This window comes from Sceloporus occidentalis, unplaced genomic scaffold, assembly GCF_023333645.1.
Source record: "Sceloporus occidentalis isolate IW3139 unplaced genomic scaffold, rSceOcc1.0.p SCAF_6, whole genome shotgun sequence".
In the NCBI taxonomy this organism is placed as follows: Eukaryota; Metazoa; Chordata; class Lepidosauria; order Squamata; family Phrynosomatidae; genus Sceloporus; species Sceloporus occidentalis.
In genome coordinates this window covers 139,955,888-139,975,107 of record NW_028316986.1, presented here as the reverse complement: position 1 = coordinate 139,975,107, position 19,220 = coordinate 139,955,888, and the positions used below count along the sequence as shown (strand labels likewise).

The 19,220-nt window shown below is 37.6% G+C and overlaps 1 protein-coding gene across 3 annotated transcripts in view; it reads left to right on the top strand.

The window, feature by feature from the left end:
• Positions 1-19,220, top strand: part of CSMD1 (CUB and Sushi multiple domains 1) — a 1,238,710-nt gene that overhangs the window by 337,295 nt on the left and 882,195 nt on the right. For all 3 annotated transcript variants that reach the window (XM_089531085.1, XM_089531084.1, XM_089531086.1), the window contains exon 3: positions 16,156-16,268. In XM_089531085.1, the coding sequence (XP_089387211.1) occupies positions 16,156-16,268 (113 nt within the window). The remainder of the gene's footprint in view (positions 1-16,155; positions 16,269-19,220) is intronic.

Genomic DNA, 19,220 nt, shown 5'->3' with positions numbered 1-19,220 from the left:
AAAGTGAACTTCCTTGGGAAGAGCATTCCATAAGCCTAATACCACTCTTGAGAAGGACCACAAAATAACTGCCAACAATGTGATGTATGAGTCTGGGTATTGCCTCAAAGAAGAAAATGGATATATTTAATTCAATGATCTATGTAGCTGATGCTAATCTAAAAATGAGCAGTGGCATTTTCAATTTTTCATATAGATAATGTACAATAATGGGGGAGGGGGGAAGCAGTAGTAGGCAGAAGGAAAAACCCCTTTTCAACCTCTGTGTGTCATTTGTAGGTTGAACTTTTGTGTAAGTACAGGTACTAAACCTGGAGACAGATTTTCTGGATAACTATAACTAATTATAGATGTCTAGATATTTCCAGAGCATAGTGAATACGTGTTCTCCACCTGTCCATGGGAAGTCATGCTAGTAGGTTGGAAGGGCCTGATTCTTACTGTTAAAAGACAAAGGTTAACTAGTGCATTTAGGGTCATGTAGAATCATGGGAATAGAATCACAACGTAGTCCCCTTGATCCTTTCATAGCCTCTGAATTCCTGACTGCAGAAGCCCACATGAAATCAAGCTCCTCTCCCCGAATTCTTCTTTCAGGGCCGATGGGGTAGAAATTCTGGCCTATATTTTATGCATGCTTTGTGTATGCAGATTGTTGGAATCATTCCCCTCTCTCTACCATACTAATTACTCTACAGCTTCTAACTCAGTAGTGAAACATATGCTTTGCATACACAAATCTCAGGGAGGGAATGACTAACTTCTACTGAAACCCTGGACTGGCTCCTAACCAGTGTAGACAATAATGTGCTAGATGGACTAACTCATTATGAGTTGTGTTCCTAGCTGGGCAAATCCTATACAAATTCCACTGGCTCCCTGTATAGCATTTGCATATTTCCTCCCTGTATATTTCCTCCTTGTATAGAATTTGCCAGAAGTTGTTAATAACAGCCTACTTTACAAGTCATATACTTGTTAATGTGCCCTACATTTTCTTATCTTGGTTTACTTTAAATTTCTATACTGGGTCTTCCAGCTGCCTTTTTGCTACAGCAGTAATGCTGAATTCATTAATCTAAAATGTTTGAAAGCAAGCAAGATAAAACTCATTTTCTAAGCCATAAAAGCATATGCTCAAATCATGTGTCTGGTCAAAATGCATGAATCATAGTTTTATATTGCTAACTAATATGAGAAATTTTATATCCTTCACCTCTGCTGATATTTGACTTTAGAGAAGCTTATGTTGCTGCTTAGCTGTCTGATGTGCATTGAGCATATACTGATATGTTAACTCATTTCTTTTATGGTTACTGTACTGTCATTTACCAGTATTGCCCTGCCATACCATTTCATTTTGCACATATCATGTCACTGCTAGGGATGCTTAAAACATATTAAATGATGAGCTTGACTGATAACTCAGTGCTTTGCAGTAAGTTACCTTGATATAGATCCTCCTTTTCCCCCATTCCTTATCCCCTTCACAAAGATAAGTACACAAGGCAGAAAGAGTTGAAGCGCATGCACAATACCAACAGCTAATTTTTAGGTGTATTTTCAACCTTTTGCAAGATTTCGATATTCAGTGGCACAATAGTTAGCTTATTTTTTTCTTGTTTTGCCAGTACATTTTATGGTTAAGAAATGTTTATTACATAGAGGGGTGATGTTAAGGGGAAGTGTGCAAATTCCTATTCCTCTCCCAAGCAACCAGAAAAACCTTTCTAGGAGTAGGATGGAGAAAGTGGGTGCCAGAGATCCAAAATGGTGAAGGGTGAGTGATGCAAGTTTATAAAAGCTTGCCCATCCCATTCCTTGGTGCTCTAAAGGAACGTGCATGCATCACCCTATGCAGCCAGGTCCTCTCTTTTCCCTGCGTGCAACGTTCCGGCACCAGCTGGAGTTCTCAGCAGGTGAGCACTGTTCTCTTAGTAGCCATGATCATGCACAACATTTTCTCCTGGCTTGTTAGGAAAAGAATAATATATGTGGCATCCAATGTCACTGCTTTTTACGATAGAAATTTGCCAGTAATTGTCAAATGTGAGAAACCTTACATTAAATGGAAGCAGGGCATAAACAACTTTTACATAGCAGTGTTTCCTTTATTTCTCTTCCCCATTCACTCGACAATGTCATCATGAATATAGACTATATATGTTCTGATTTCATAGTCTGAAAATCCTCTCTGGCATTATAATTGTTGCCTGAGTTCTTATAAAATGAAAAAGGTAAAATAATGAACACATTTGTGGCAGAGGGATAAACATTCAGCACCTAACCTTTCTCCTGACATTGCATTATCATGCTGTAACTCTGCTCTGGAGGTGAAGATAAATGAGCAATTTGCATCAGAAGCAAAAGAGCTCACTTTTGAAGTGCATCCTGGGACTTATGCCACTGTAAATACCAGCTCAAGAATTTGTTCCTTATCTAGATAGCAGTCCACCTATAGTGCCAAGCACCACTGTTGATACTGTGGGAAGAGGTATTCAGGGAAAGGTGAATGTGGGGTAAAAGTAAAACAAAGGCTGCTGCCACTCTGCAGAATTAATGCACTTGACACTGCTTTCACTCTCATGACTCCATTTTGGGATTTCATGTTTCTTGTAGCAGCAGAGTTCTCTGATTCAGAAGGCTAAATATCTCAAAAAACTACAAATCCCAGAATGCCACAGCATTGAGCCATCACAGGTAAAGCAGTGTTAAACTGCATTAAATCTGCAGTGTAGATGCAGAACTATATTTGAACAATAGCACTAAGAGCAGGTTTTCATGGGGAGGAATAAAATTTAATATCTTAGGGAAAAGCTATTACTTTCTTTAACTGATGTTTTTTAAAAAAAACAACTGCATACCTGAGACTCTCTAGTTTTTGACATAGGTACTGGAGTGTGAGGGATCTTTAAATTTTGGAAGCTTTAAAAGTGTATCTTCCCACAATGTGTTTTTGCTGACAATTTATTAAAGATTGACACACTGAGGTAGGAAAAACAAAATGTACAAATATAGGATGAGTGAAACCTCACCAGAAAGCAGTAATGTGAAGAGGATATAGGGGGGTTTGTAGAGCAGAAATTAAACATGAGTAAACAGTGTAAAGTGTCAGCCACCTTCCAAGACATCTTGGGGAACAAGTAAGAGGAGCTTCTTGATGGCTGCTCCCCGACTTTGGAACTCCCTCCCTAGAAAGACCAAGATGGCATCATCCTGGCTTTCCTTCCGTCAGCCTGTCAAAACATTTTTGTGTCATCAGGCTTTTACAAACTGATTGTGGTTGGACTTTCAATGCTGTCTGGTACTGGTTTTTAGGCTTGTATATAGTCTTTTAGTGTTTTCACTTTATAAATAATTTGTGGGGGTTTTTTTACAATCTTTATTTTTGCTTTTATTAATGTTTTTGGATTGTTTTTAATTTCTATTGTTCTAACTACGTTGTTAACTACCTTGAGTCCCATAATTGGGGGATAGATGGTATATAAGGGAATAAAATAAATTAATATAAAAAATTAAAAAGCCAATGCTATTCTAGGCTGCTTCAACAGTAGTATAATGTCCAGATCAAGGAACATAGTAGCACTCTGTATTCTTTTTTGGTCAGACCTCACCCGGAATACTGTCTCCAGTTCTGAGTCCCACACCTCAAGAAGGAAATCAACCAACTGGAGTGTTCCTAGAGAAGGGCTATCTAGATCATCAAAGTTCTGGAAACCAAAAATTAAGAGGAACAACGTAGTGGGTTTGATATGTAAAGATAACTATCTTTAAATACCTGAACTGATACCATGTAAAAGTTGGAGCGTGCTTGTTCTCTGCTGTTTCAGAGAGTAGAACACAGACCAGTGAATTTAAAGTATAAGAAAGAAAAGTCCACCTAAACATTAGGAAGAACGTCTCTTACTGTAAGAACTGTTCATCAGTGAAATAGTCTGCATGTGGGGAGGAGTCTCTACTTTTTTGCAAGTCTTTAAAAGGAGGTTGGATGGACATCTTTCAGGAGTGTTGTAATAGTGTATTCTTGCATGGCAGAGGCATAGATTAGATGGTCTTTGTGACTCATTCCAGTTCTGAGATTCTATGCACTAATGTTTAGCACCCACTTTCCAAATTATTATCACAGATAAATATTACTTCTGGATGCAAAGGGCAGTGAATTAGGGGCAAGTCCACACTGACATCATTAATTCTGCTTTAGCAGTTAAGCACCACAAACATTTTTGTGTGTTGCAAACAAACAAAAAAGTTGTTTTTTGTAAAGAGTTTGTGGAAAGAGATTTTGGAAACTCTAAATATCTCTTGCTTTTCAAAAGATATGATATTCTTTTGTAATAAAAGATTAGGCTGCATTCAGCAATCAATTTATTCCAGATTAATCCATAAAGGTATTACCACTTTTAAATTAAATGGATTGTGCATTACAATAAAATTCTTTCCCAAGAAACTGGGGGCAAGTCAACCAGCGGGTCTGCAGGACTACCATTTAAAGTTCTGTTTATCTTCTTTTACCCAGGAACGAGCTCTTTGAACCATCAAACCATTGACAAATTTTCAATACAATTGTAACAGGAAGCAAGGATTGCCCATGGGTTTCAGAAGAAAAGTTTTTATTATTCTTGTTCCCATTTTGAACTCCATGCAATCAGAATCACTTCATTCAAAAAGGAGACAGTTGGATGGACACACATCTTTGAAACTGAGGGTCATGAGATGTCCCACATGGTGAAGTACATGTGAATTGGAAAAATATGAGATGGTAGAGAGAAATGGGAACTGGAGTTGCTTCCTAACAGGCAGAGTTATGGGGAGAATTATATCTCTGTGTGGAGGATGCTCTAAGTGTTATGTTCCAAGGGAACAGATCCCACAAGAGGCACACAGTATGATCAGCACTACTGCACACATGAGCTCACCTGGACACACTGTATTCCATATCCCAGTTCACAAATGCAAAGGAAAGCACAGGATGTCCTTTGAAGTCAGTCAGATTGGACAGATCATAGGAAGTTCCCTCAACTGCAGCTAAGGTCTTACATAATCTTAGCATCACCTTACATAAATATCTTTCTCAAGTTCCTGACCTCCTTCCTAGACAAGGACAGCCTGGCATTGAAACTAAACACTACGTTGCCTCTCTGTTCATAATCAGTGAATGATTTTTAACATCTTTGCTGGATGAAGAAGCCAGTGAAGCTTTGAAAGCTTGCATGATGCATTATCTTCATTTTGGTTGGCCGATAAAGTTGTTGCTCTGTTTTACTACATAGCAAAAGTAGATGTGTAGAATTAAAACTGTTCAGTTGCAACCACCCATCCCTTTTTCTATTAAACAACAGAAATGGCATTTGCTGAAGAACAGATCAGTAAATTAAAATGAGTAACTTGGCCATAACTGAGTGGTCAAGAACATCATATGCTTGCAGAGGGTACCATGCTGAAGGGAAGCATCTTTCATATAAAGTCTTTCTGCTGCAAGTCTTAGTGTATAGTACTGGGCTACCTAAGTGCTTGAAGCAGATGCTATGAAAGGCAGCGTATAAATGCCTTATATCAGGGGTTCTCAACCTTTTTGACTCATAAATCCCTCTTTAGAATCAATTTCTATGGCGGAGCCCCTAAGAGGCCTATCCTATGTCTTACAAGTTAATGGTGTTTAGGAGTAGTGTTATTTTTGTTTCTTATTCTTTAATTTCATTCAAATTTTATTTCTTTCATTTTTCTGGAAGGCTGTGGAGCACTTGGGAAGTACACATGGAGTACACACTAAGTGGAACCCCTGCCTTAAATTTATAGGTGAATAAACAGTCTGACCTGGGAGAAGATGGTTCCCTGTATTCCTTACAGTGTTAGTTCCTTACAGTAGCAGAGTATATCATTTTATTTTTAATGACAACCCCAGAATTTTCGAACCAACATGGTCACTGGTTATGCTAGCTGGGGGATTCTGGGAGATGTAAAGTTTCTTTTCCAAGCTCTATTCAGGAGGGCAGAATATGGTGAGGTGTCAGAATAGAGACCAAAGCAAGGATATTACTAGCGGGAGGGCAGCGAACTAAACAAAAAACATGGCCATCCTTGTATCATATCATATATTCTTCAGTTTATTTAAGCAATATGAAATTAATGTGATTGTATAAAGATAAAATTCAACCCACGTTTTGTTCCCCATATTCATTTTCACTGAATACAGATAGATGAACCTTGAATATTGCTTTGTTCCTCAGTACCTGTTTTTGAAAGTAGGGGAATGGCAGTATTTCAAGCTTTGCCTGAGGCAATGTGAGTTTATCTAATTATCAGGGATCTAAAAAGCAGAAGCACACTGACTGTCAGGGGATTTGAACAGATTTTGTCTTCTTGACACTTGCTTTACTTAACATTCCAGGTTTAATTGTTGAGGAACTTCCTCACATTCTTTTAAAGTTGGCAAATGTGATAATCAGCATGCTAAAAATCCAAAAACCCCTCAAAGGCACCAATGTGCACAAAGTAAGCACCAAATCCCTAAGTGATGTGTTTGGCATGTAAACAAATTTAATTTGGGAAATGGCTTTATATCTCAACTGAAAAATGTGCAGTGATCACTTGGGAGCCCCTGCTAATAAAGAGTAATGTAGTAAGTTTACCAGCTCTTTTTTACTTTGTAAAATATTTTTCAAGTGTTCAGTATCTAATCAAGTAACTTTCAAGTATCTACAGGGAACATCAATGGGTTGAGAGGCGTATGGGAAAGGGATTTGGGACTAGAAATAGAAACAACTGCACTGTATTTTCTTTGGCAGAAAAAAGCCTATGAAATATGTATTTGTTCCAGTTAGGGAAAATACTTTGAAAGTATTGAACCAGCAATTCCATGCCCATATTCAGTATCAACCAAAGTTCAATCCACCATTCTTTGGTATTGCTGCATTTGTGGTTAGGTGTTTTGTGTGTAACTCCAAAGCAGATTGTTGCTTACCTTCAATCTGTTACAAATTTGTCTCACCTCTCTAGCATGGTACCTTTAAAATCACAATGGTCACTTACAGTGGTGTTTTTTTGTGCAATTAAATCTGATTCTGTATGCAAATGGATCTTGTAGCACCTTTGAGACTAAGTGAAAGAAAGAAGTTCATAGTATGAGCTTTCATATACTTGAGCCCACTTCCTCGGATACATGGTGGGAAGTAGGTTCAAGTCTATAAAACTCATGCTACCAACTTTTCTCTTTTAGTCAATCTCTAAAGTGCTACAAAATCCCTTTGCATACTGATTTTCCAGACTGACACAGATAAGTATTTGAATTCTGATTCTATATGGAAGCATCAGTAATGTTTAGTCCATGAACAAGGCTCAGGGCTTGCTAAAGCCAACCTCAGAACTGCTGAGGCATATTTTGACAAGCCTCACTTCTCTTCTGTATCTTGGATTTTCACTTGTAATTGGTGGAAAGGGTGGTGGTAAGAGCAGAATGGTGCTTCTACAGCAAGCACCAAGCACTTGCCCCATGGGTCTTTTCATGTCCTTCATATACTCCATTTATTTCGTCTTGCTGTATAACAGGGATGGACAATTGTAACGAGTTTGTGGGAGACAGCAGTTTGTCCTGGAGCCTTCTGGGCTCTCACAGATTGGCAATTTTTTAAAAATAAGAAATCCTGCATTTTGAGAAATTAATATTTTTGAAGTTAAACAGTGCTGGGATTGGATAGGAAGCTACTGTTTGAAAGGTAATTCCTGACTTCTGGAATCTTTTTCTCCAATCTGAGCAAATACAGATTTGACAGGGTGGTTCATGTTCCTGGCAGTCTAATGGAATCAAGGAATGCAAAAAGGAGCTGCAAGGGATCATATAAGGCCTCAGAACCACAGCTTTCAGCCCATGATCTATAACAAAATACATCCACACAGAGACAAAAAAACAAAGATGAAGAAAATGTAGGAGCAAATTGGAAAGTGTGAGAGAGGAGATGAACTTAGCACAAGATAGGATCTTGTCCCACCCCTTGCCTCTGATTTCATTGGAGGTGTTCTTTCCTCCTGAATGAGGCTTGAAAGTGTGTATCAAATATGTGTTAGGGATGATCTCAAAATGGAGGTGAGCTTCAACAAGCCTCCAACCTATTCAGATCTCTGTGTTTATTAATTAAATTCATATTCACTTTCTATAACAAAAATGTGGCCAAAAGAGATAACAATAGGGATTAAGGAAAAACACAATTTTTCTCATCTTCAGTAAGAATGGATGTCTCATCACAGCAAGACAGTCCTATCAAAAAAAGAGAAAAAGAAGAAGAAGAAGAAGGTCAATCATTGTGAGATATTTATGTTTGTGTTTCAGGACTTTTTGCAAAGTCTTGGATCATTTTGCAAAGATGCAGGATTTTGCACAAAGATACTGGATTTTGTGCAAGAAACATTTTCACAAAATTCCAATGTTTTCTTTGCATTTTTGCAAAAGAGAGGAGAAGATTTCTGCATCAATGCACTATTTGTAAAAAGTTCTCAAATGTGTAAAATCTCATCTTGACTGATTATTTTTGTGATGGTGTTTTTCCCCATGTGAATACTTGTCAGAAATGAGCACAGTCTCTCATAATCTCACAGCAGGGAGAAAACATCTTTGTTCTTGCATGCAAGAACAAAATAAAAGAATACATAGCTGAAACATAAAAGCTAATTGGTAAAACACACATACACACACAAATAAAATGATTAACAGTACCCAGCCCCTCTTTCCATTCCAGAAAGAAAACTTCCTTCCATAGCAACCCATTTTAAATGCCAAAAGTTTGTCTGAATAAGAACATTCCAATTAGGAATGTTTTTAGGAGACCTAAAAAGTACAGAAAGGGGCAAATTTCCAGGGTGTCCTTTCTACCATTATCTGATTTTATTCCTACGTAGTTACAGTGTTATTATCACTGAAAGATGTACCAGCTGTAGGAAGTGAGGAAAGGACACAAGCCTCTTGAGCCAGTTAATCTAGCTTTCTGCCTGCTGAACTATCATTATGCTGACATAATCCCTTTCTGAGGTTTGATCTTAGAGACCAGCCAGTGGAGGGGTGTGCTGCTCTGCCAACTGATAATAGCCTGTGGAAGAGCCAACAAAGGAGGGTGGAGAAAGGGTGGAAGGAGCTGAGGTGCCATCTGCAAACCTCCAGTGATGTAAACTAGAATCATTTGACTCGGTCTTCAGTCATTTCATTGACTTTGTCTTTCTCTTCAGATCATATAAATCTTTGCCTTTGCCTTGGTGCTCTAAAGGCATCTCCCTTCTTGGATTTCGTAGCCAGCTCCCTTCCTGGATTTCTACCCCCCCCCCCCCCAATCCAAATAATCAGCCAGGATTTTCAGTCCATTGCCGAATGCACCCAGAGCACAGGAGAGGAACAGCAGTCTGTAAATGTGTTAGAACACAGAGCTTCCTATGACTTGTAATTTAATTTTATTACCTAAATTTGTGCACATCTTGATTTTATAGTTGTTGAAATTGCACACACACCCCCACATCCCCCACTCCTTTTTTATGTTAAAGTTGGGTCCCACACTTGAAGAGACTTGACTTGAAAATATCTTGCAAGTTCTTGAGACTCAAAGGTGGGGATCTGACGAGACTTGGAGTAAAAGACTTTGATTAAATCACTGAAACCTCCTTGGACCCAGGAACAAATGGAGAGCCAAGGAACTTGTGAATAATTGCCAGCATCCCTTGGCTGGATTCACCACAGCTTCAGCTGGCCTTGAGTTGGCTCAAACTAGTCTTCAGCCATCGTTGTGAGTTAGGATTGTTCTCTTATTTCCCTAAACCAATTGGGGGGGGGGGGGGTTGAGTTATAGAAACACTGCAGATTTGCTTTGAGTAGGAAAAAATAATGACTGATTTCTTCTGATTTTTTTTCCCAAGAGAATTTTTTCAGCTTCTCTAAGGGGGCTTGAGGAATCTTGAACATCTGTAGTTCTACAAATACTTGCTCATTTTACAATATTCAAGAGGTCTTAAAATGGGAAATAATCAAAATTATTGAAAAATATACTAGAATCAAGAGTTTTTGAAAGTGACAAATAACCTCAGCATGTGTAACATCTTTATATTTCCATGGGATCCATGGAAGGAGGAGATAAAAGGGGGAAGAAAAGAGGGAGGATGAAAAACTAATCCCTTTTAAGGAGACTTTCAGGGAATGGGGGCTTACTTTTTAAGCAATTAGATATGCCATGAAATGTTTTCTTCATTTCTTTAAAATTTAGGAATGCTGCTGGTATTGGAAACATGAATGACTGTTTAGCACTATAGGGAAAACAAAGACATAGTTGAAAAAAAGGATAAAGCCTCTTACTTTGATACTGTCTTTGTCAGCTAAAAATGTAAGTTTTCTCACCTTGAAAAAGGCATCTATACTTTTGAATCTCTCCTCTATATTGTGCAAAAAGATCTTTTTTGCTTTTGTAGTGAGAATGCTACCCCTTCCTCAGAGCATCCCTCACTTTAAACTGAACATAAGCACCATGGTGTTTAGAGATATCAGTATAGTTTGCCTGATAGTTTTCCATTATCTGTATTAAACAGAAGCATGGGATAAAGAACTGCTTAGACCAGGAAAACTAGCAAACTTGAAGAGGGTAAACACAACACCTGCTTTTAACTATTTCTATAATCCAGGTAGTTGAATACCATTGTCTCATTTAGTTCATTGAAAGAAAGGCCATCTACAAAGATATAGCCATGTTAGTCTGTAGAATCAGTATGTAGAGAGATCTTGTAGCACCTTTGAGACTAACTTAAATAAAGATGTTGGTAGCATGAGCTTTGTAGACTTCAGTCTACTTCCTCTGATAAAATAGATAGATAGATAGATAGATAGATAGATAGATAGATAGATGTGTAGAAATAAAGTTACAGCTTTACACAGCTTTCAGCATATGCTGAAAGCCGCGTGAGAAGAAGGGGTGGCGCATCCCATAGGGACGAATGGGGCGCACACCCATGGTGCACGCCGCCGCATGCACGAGCCCCATTCATTTAAATGGGGCTCGAGCATAGGCGTAATGTGTTTTATGTGGGGGAGTCCATAAGGGCTATTGGTTGATGCATGCTGGAAGTGGGAGCAAATTCATCAAGGAAGAATTTGTTGCTGGTTTTGCCAGTGTTGCTTCAAAGTGCTTTGCATGTGTTGACTTAATGGAGTCACTGCAGAGTCTCTGCAGACCATAAAAATTCTTTCATGAGTATAGATGTGCCCATAGCCAGTTCTTCATTTTTAGCAGGATAGTAGGGGGAGGTAATTTTTAAAAATAATGCTTGAAAAAGCAATGTAGTATCTAAAATTTGTAGATCTGGCTACATAAACCTGTGTTAATTTTATTACCCAAGTTTAAATAATTACATCTATTGTACTGGTTCATTAAAGGTAAAGGTAAAGGCTTTCCCTTTGACAAGGGAGATTTTCAGACCAGTGCTTACTGTGGGGTAAGTGCTGGTAAAATGCAGCTAAAATGTTTAGGAAACGTGTGTGTCTGAAAGCCTGGCATGCTTCCGAAATATCAAGGAATCGTTGAGGGTGAGGCAATTTCCTATCAACGGAAACTTTGCATTCAGAGGAAATTGTCTCTCCCAAACGATTCAGGGACGCTGGAGGGGAGCCAATGATTCTCTAACATTTAGGAAGCATGTCAGGCTTTCAGACACATGTGCTTCCTAAACATTTTAGCTGCATTTTACCAGCACTTATGCGCTGGTGTGAAAATCTCCAAGGTTGCCAAGTCGTGTCCAACTGTAGGGGGCAAAGAGCCAGCATTGTCAAAGACAGCTCCTTGATCATGTGGCCAATATGACTGCACAGAACTCTGTTACCTTCCCACCAAAGTGGTACCTATTTATTTATTTGCACTTTTACATGCTTTTGAACTGCTAGGTTGGCAGAAGCTGGGACTAGTGACAGGTGTTTACCCCATCACGTGACACTTGGTCCTCAAACTGCTGACCTAACGTGTACACCTAATGGACCATTAGGTATTCAACTATTACTGGATGGGATGGCCTTCATTGGGAGCCTATACTGGCTTAGTCTTATACCCTAAATATTAAGACAGTATAAAATTAACATGCAATTAATAACTAATCTATACCATTCTTAGTACACACTGTATCTTGTTTGAGCATTTATTAAAAGAGGAGTGTACTTGAAATATCCACAAATTTTGCATTTACTCACCTTAGATCCAAGAAGTTCAAAACAGAAAAGAAAAAAAAGTAGCCTGTGTCAGAATAAGTTTAAAATGTATTGCCTCAAATCTAATCCCATAGCAAATCAAAGGCAGAACAGCAGTCATTTGTCAATAATATTGGTCCCAGTAGGAAGACATCCAAAAGCTGGAAAGATTTACTAAGGCAATATGAGATCAAGATACATCCACAAAAACATTACATAAATATATCCTGAAATTCAGCATTTGATGTGTGTATGATTTGTGTATATGAAGTATATCAAACAAATATGAAAACATGATGAGATTAGAGCTTTTTTAGTATTAGCCAGCTGCTACCTCATCATTCAGCATTATCAAGTTATCTACTTAGGGAAAAAAGCTATGCTAGTTTGAGAACATATTGTCATGTAACTGATAATGAATGTTGAGGCCTATTGGAATATATGCCTTTGATCAATGACTGAATCCAACATATTGTTCAAATAGACCCCGTTTTTACAAATATCTAGTTTGAACATCAAAACTGGTTTTTCAAAGCCTATCCATCTATAAAAGTTGTTATAGGATCATAAAATTGTAAAAGGCTTCATGTGCCATTGAGTTCAACGTAGTAGCCCCAACTAAAGCATCCCCAGCAGGTAGCTCTCCTTGTAGGAGACGGGGCTTCATTTGGCAAGTTGGCATTCATAGCCAACCTATGAGAAATAAATAAATGAATGACACTCAACATATGTATACAAAACAACAACAACACATTACTAAGCATTCTATATAGTCTGGTATAAGGGGAGGTCCATGGGAGTGACGCATTGGGTGACATCAAGCTTTCTGCCAACACTGGTTTCTTGAATTATTATTATTATTATTATTATTATTATTATTATTATTTGCCCTTTTTTGAAGAGAGGAACAAAGTTTGCCCTTCTCTGGTCCTCTGTCACTCCACCTGCTCCTCACGATTTCTCAAAAATGATGGCAAATGGCTTGGAGAATACATCAGCAAGTTTCTTCACTACTCTGGCATGTACAGCTGTGCAGCACCAGGGGATGGAACTAAATGAGTCTTGATGTTCTTTTCTATTATAAAATTCTATGGATTTATATTCTATATTATATTAACCTGATAGAACTGAAATCTGTCCAATGACATTATAATTTTTTTAATTCAGTGTGACTACTTATTTCACTATAAATTTTTGTTCTTGCTCTGCATTTTTAAAAAAGGTTGTTGTACTCAGTTTCCCTTATTCTAATTTAATTTGTTATGGTAATTTTTACAATATACTACAGGGGGGCTATGACTAGGAAATATCTAGAGTGGCCCCAAATCAGGCAGCATGGCTCTAGGGATGTAATTCTTCTTCTTTTTTCTTCTTCTCAGAAGTAGCAACATGTAACTTCAGCAATTTTCTTTCCTGCAGTTTTTCAAAAAATAATAATAATAATTCCTGTGTAAGAAATTTTGTAATTAGCATTTTTTTCTGAGAAAAATTCACACATGATTGTTTAGCACAGAAAGCAGCATTTTCTGTGCTGAAAATAATATGCCAAAACAGAAATATTAATTAATTCTAGTGCAGAAAATGATTTTTAATGCAAATCAATCATGAATGAATTTTACACAGAACAAATCTACAGTAGCAGCTTTTTCTGTACATAAAATAACATTGCAGGAATTAAGATTTCTGCATTGAAATATTATCTTCAATGCAGACAATGCTGTTTTCTGTGGGAAACAACCACGTGCAAATTTTGCATTTATTCCTGACATTTTGCCTGCACCTGTGTCTGGCATCTTCAGCCACAGATGCAGGCGCAACATCAGGAATGTATTCTTTCAGAACACGGCCATATAGCCCCCAAACCCCATAAAAAACTATGAAAGCCTTCAATTTCACATTAGACACACATAAGTTTTTCAGTCATTTAAAAATATGTTTGAATATTCTTTCCACCCCTACAGAGCGCCTACATCTTTAGAAGCTATGCAGAAAAAAGTTGGACATTGGCATTTCCTCTTTAATTAAGAGGAGCTGTGTTTTCTTTTCCATCTTTTCGTTCTGCACCTACAATCAGCTCTCCTTATTCATGGATTTTTTTATCCATGGACTCAAGCATCCGTGACATGGAAATATTCAAGAAAAAAGTATAAATTCAAAATGGCAAACTTTGATTTTCCATTTTATATAAGGAGAACATTTTGCTGTGTCATTATATTAAATGGGAATTGGTTACCCACTGATATTGTTACCCATAAGTGGTCCTGGAACCAAATTGCAGCAGATAACAAGGGCTCACTGTACTACACACAGTGAATGGTTTGTATTCATCAGCCTGTACAGATATGTTTAAGGATTTCGCGAGGTGGTGTTAGGCTCTCTTTGAAATCAATGCCAAATGCCAATGAATTTGATTGTCCTGATGAGAAACCAGGGCAAGAAACTACTTTTAAAACAGGATATGAAGAAATAGAATGATTCCTAATTGACAAAGGGGTCAGGCAAGGCTGCACTCTATCACCTTGTTTGTTCAACTTACATGCAGAAAACATTATATGAATACCAGATTTAGACTCAAAAGAAACAAGAGTGAGGATTGGAGGAAGAAACATCTAAGATATGCAGATGGTACCTTACTACTTGCAGGGGGGAAAACCCCAAAGATTTGGTACAAAGGAAAGTTAAAGAAGAAAACACAAAGTCAGGCTTAATGACAACGGAGAATTTACATAAATTCAGTCTAGACAACGAAGTAATAGAAATAATCAAAGAGTTTTCATACCTTGGACACATCATTGATTAAAACAGAGATTGCAGTCAAAAAATCAGAAAAAGATTAGGATTGGGAAGGGCAGCTGTGGAAGAAGTAGACAAAGTCTGAAAGCTCAAAGTCATAAAACTAACACTAAAGTAACATTAAAGTCCATTGATTTACCTATCACATGTAGGATTGCCATAATTATCTACTAAAAACCAGGACAAAATGTAGGACAAAATTTAGCCCAAAATATAGGACAATTGTAGGATAAAATTTAGCCCAAAATGTAGGACATTTAAGGTCTTCCATTTTTCATAAATGTCCTACATTTTGGGCTAAATTTTATCCTACAATTGTCCTATATTTTGGTCTACATTTTGTCCTGGTTTTTAGTAGAGAATTATGGCAACCCTATGGGAATGTGAAAGTTGGACCATGAAGAAAGCAGATAGAATGAAAGTCAATTCATTTGAGATGTGGTGTTAGAGAAGAGTGCTGAGAATATTATGGATAGTGAGAAAGTAAAATAAAAAGGTACTAGTGCAGATCAGCCCTGAGTTCTTCCTAGAAGCCAAGATGACAAAACTGAAGCTGCCATACTTTGGCTACATCATGAGAAGACACAGCTCACTGGAAAAGACAAATAATGCTAGGAAAGATGGAGGATAGTAGAAAAAGAGGAAAGCTGCATATTAAATGAATAGATTCAGTCAAGAATGACACAGTCCTGAGCCAGCAGGACCTGAGCAGAACACTTGAGGACAGGAAGGCTTGGAGGTGTCTCACTCATGGGGTCACCATGAGTCAAAGTCAACTTGAGGGTATTTAACAACACATACTGATTTTTAAGATATTCACCATGTTTTGGGACATCTGGATTGTATTACCCTATACATACAAAAATAAGTGGGGAAAGGGGGAATTTATGCAGCCTTTATTACATCACGATGGATGCATTGCCTGCAGACTCTGTTTTGAGAAAGTATGCTGTTGAAAATACTCAAATATTATTGAAAAAAACTTTATACAGTATTAAATTCATTTGTATCAAAAGTGAGATACAATTCAAGACAGCAGCAGAACAGTTGATACATTCCTATTAAAATTTTATTGCTATTATTACTTGTAATTATTGCTATAATGATAACATAGGGTGAGATGTCTTTTAATCTCACTATTGCTATTTGTCCCTTATATACTGCAGGCTTTCTGGATTTCAGCTGCCATCATCTATAGTGAGTACAGGTTCTATACTCACTCTCTGCTTCACTACTGACTTTGCTGTGAGTGCCCAGGGATTCAAGGCTATATACGAAGGTAGGATACTACATCTGTGTTTTTCATATATGCTTAATAGCTATTGCAAACTCTGTGAAGGTTGAATTTGTATTTTCCCCGCCATGGATTCATTGGACTAGAAAACAAACTTATAGAAAGTCATGCTATGTGAGTTCCCTGCTTTGGTAATACATATTCAAATACATGGGAATAATATATTCAAAGTCATTGTTTGCAGTGTTGGGACTAGAATTTTTGAGATCCTTGTAGGTTGATTTTGGAATTTTTCTCCACATATCTTTCTCTTTGATTATAGTTGTACAGAATACAGTATGCTGTTTTAAAATGCTTGATAATTTGGCATGGATATGCATTCTGATTTCTTTTCTGGGTGCTAAGAAAGGTAGGGTGCATACTTCCTTCAGTTAGTACAATTCTCACCCCTTTCTGCAGACTATCCCTTCAATTTCCAGTTTTGTAGATCTTAAGATCATATGCACTTTTTTTGTATTTGCAGCTTTTGAAAGAGTGTGGCCTTTATGGATCTTTGTCATTTAATGAAAGTTTCCAAATGGATTTTCTGAAGAAACAGTACTTCATATTTCTCTTGTTTTTCAATCTATTTGAACAGCTGTCCACTCTCTTAATAGTATAACTTAATGATTGTGAGAATCTACTAATAGTATGCTTAAATTGTTGACATTTTCTGTGTTTTTGGAAACGTTGGCATGTTGAGGAGTCAAAAAAATTATTTCCCCCATCTTCTCTTTTACACACTGTCCCCACCTCACATCGTTTCCCTGAACCAGTTGTTCTAGAAAGGAACCCTCATCCCCTTTATTGATGCAGTGAGGCTAAAGTTCTGTTGTACCAGGATACACGCTGAAATGTTTATCCTGTTGAAATCAGATGTAAAAGAATGATCTCTAGTGGAAAGTGGTGCAGTACAGGAGAACAACCCCTCCCCCTTGGAAAGTTTTCACATGCTTACCCAAATGCACATTCAAATGTGCATGTATTCATTCTGTACTGCATTGTATTCAATGGAATATGAATTTGCATGAGCTTCCCAAAATAAGGAAATTCTATTTGTCTCACGGATATAAAAATTCATGGAACATTAGCATACAACTTTTTAGGACATAATCCTATTCCTAAATAAAAATAGAGAATCAAAGGCAGTCATCAGGGTGGTACCCTAAGGCTATAATTATTATTTATTTTATTTATTTATGGTATTTATACCCCCCACCTTCAGCCCTAAAGGCTCTCAGAGCAATTACAGTTATTATTATTATAATCCTTTATACCCTTACGTGATCACAAATCCAATTGAACTTAATGAAATTTAAAACATTCAGGGGTAGCTGTGTTGGCCATTTAACAAATACAAACAAAAATCCATCAGTGATACCTTTATTGGCCAACCAAAATGCACAGTATACTTGTTGCAAGCTTTCGAAGCGCCATGGTCTTCTTCATCAGGCAAGATGTTACAAACCAAACAGGAGATGTACATAGGACTGAACTGTTACATACAATCCTATACATTTTTGTTGAGAAGCCTTCTTGAATGTCTATGTAGGCAACTAAATATAAGATGCTTTGGTTTCATGACGTATATCTCATAAAGTCTAGATAATGAGAATGGAGACACTTCTCTGAAAATATAAATCTAGAGTTGTGATGTAAAGAATTCTTGTCAAAATTCGATAAACACACAAAATATCTGTTATTCAAAGATTTCATAAACTTTTTAAAGAGAAGAAATTATTAACACTTCTTGATCAACCAGTAAGAATTTTGGTTTTTAATCATTTCCTAATGAAGTGAAGTGAAGGGACCTTTCAGCTGACAATTCGATGGCCAGGATTTGTGTATTTTGTGTAAGCAACGCTAACATCCATACTGGGTTTTATCAGAGGCTATTTCCTTTGTTAGGGTGATGTCCTCCCCACCTTTGCCCACAGCTTTGCTTTGAAAAACAAATGAGAACAAAAGAAGAGAGCATTTTGTGTGTAGGTGGTGATGATGGATACATTCAGACCTTCTCCCCTTTCTCTCCCATTCAGATTCTCACAGAAGAAAAAAAAGCGGCAGGGGTGAAATCCTAGCATTGGAAGGGATTCCCAAGGGTCCTCTCATCCAACCCCCTTCTACCATGAAGGAATACCTAGAATTCTAGGGTTGGACTTGGAGGCTGAGAGCATGGGACTTGCCCAAGGTCACCCAGTGAGTTTCTGTGGTGCCGTGGGAGGCTAGAGTTCTAATCCCAGTTCTGCCATGTAAATCCACAGGGTGACCTTGGGTAAATCACGTGCTCTCAGACTAACAGACTCTTCCTGCCAAAAAGAAAAAAAATGATAGGTTTGCCTTAGGATCACCATGCAAGAGTGAGTGTGCAGAGGTAGGTTTGTCATGCCCTGCCTCTGAGGCTGAGATTTCTAAATACACCTTCATTAGCAGAAGGGGGTTGGACTGGATGGTCTACCAACTCTACCATTTCTTGTTGGGTCTGCAATCAAAATTTATTTCTTGAGATTGTTGTGTGTGTGTATGTGTGGCTTCAAGTTTTTTCAAGCAGAGGAATGTTCTTTAAACCTCTGCCAGACGTCCTTTTGACATGCTAATTGAGTTTGAAATGCAAATTAAATTAGCACCAACACATGTAATTAGCATAAATGTTCCCCTTGTCTTTTATTGTCATTCAGGAAATCTGTGAAAAATAGTTCTCTTGCCCCTGTCAGGGAGAGACAAAATAACCTTTTAAAAGTGGGACTTTTGAAACGAATATTTTTTTTAAAAAAAATCGCATCTAATTCTCAATGGACTAGAAGAAAAAAATTGGTTTGTCACAAAACTAACTAGAGTTCATCCTAGCCTGTATGTGTAGGAAAGCTTTTTTGGGGAGCAAGGTTCAGTTACATGGGCTTGCTCTTCCCATTTGAAGTGCATCTATAAAAGCATTTACTGAATGGTGAACTTATGTAC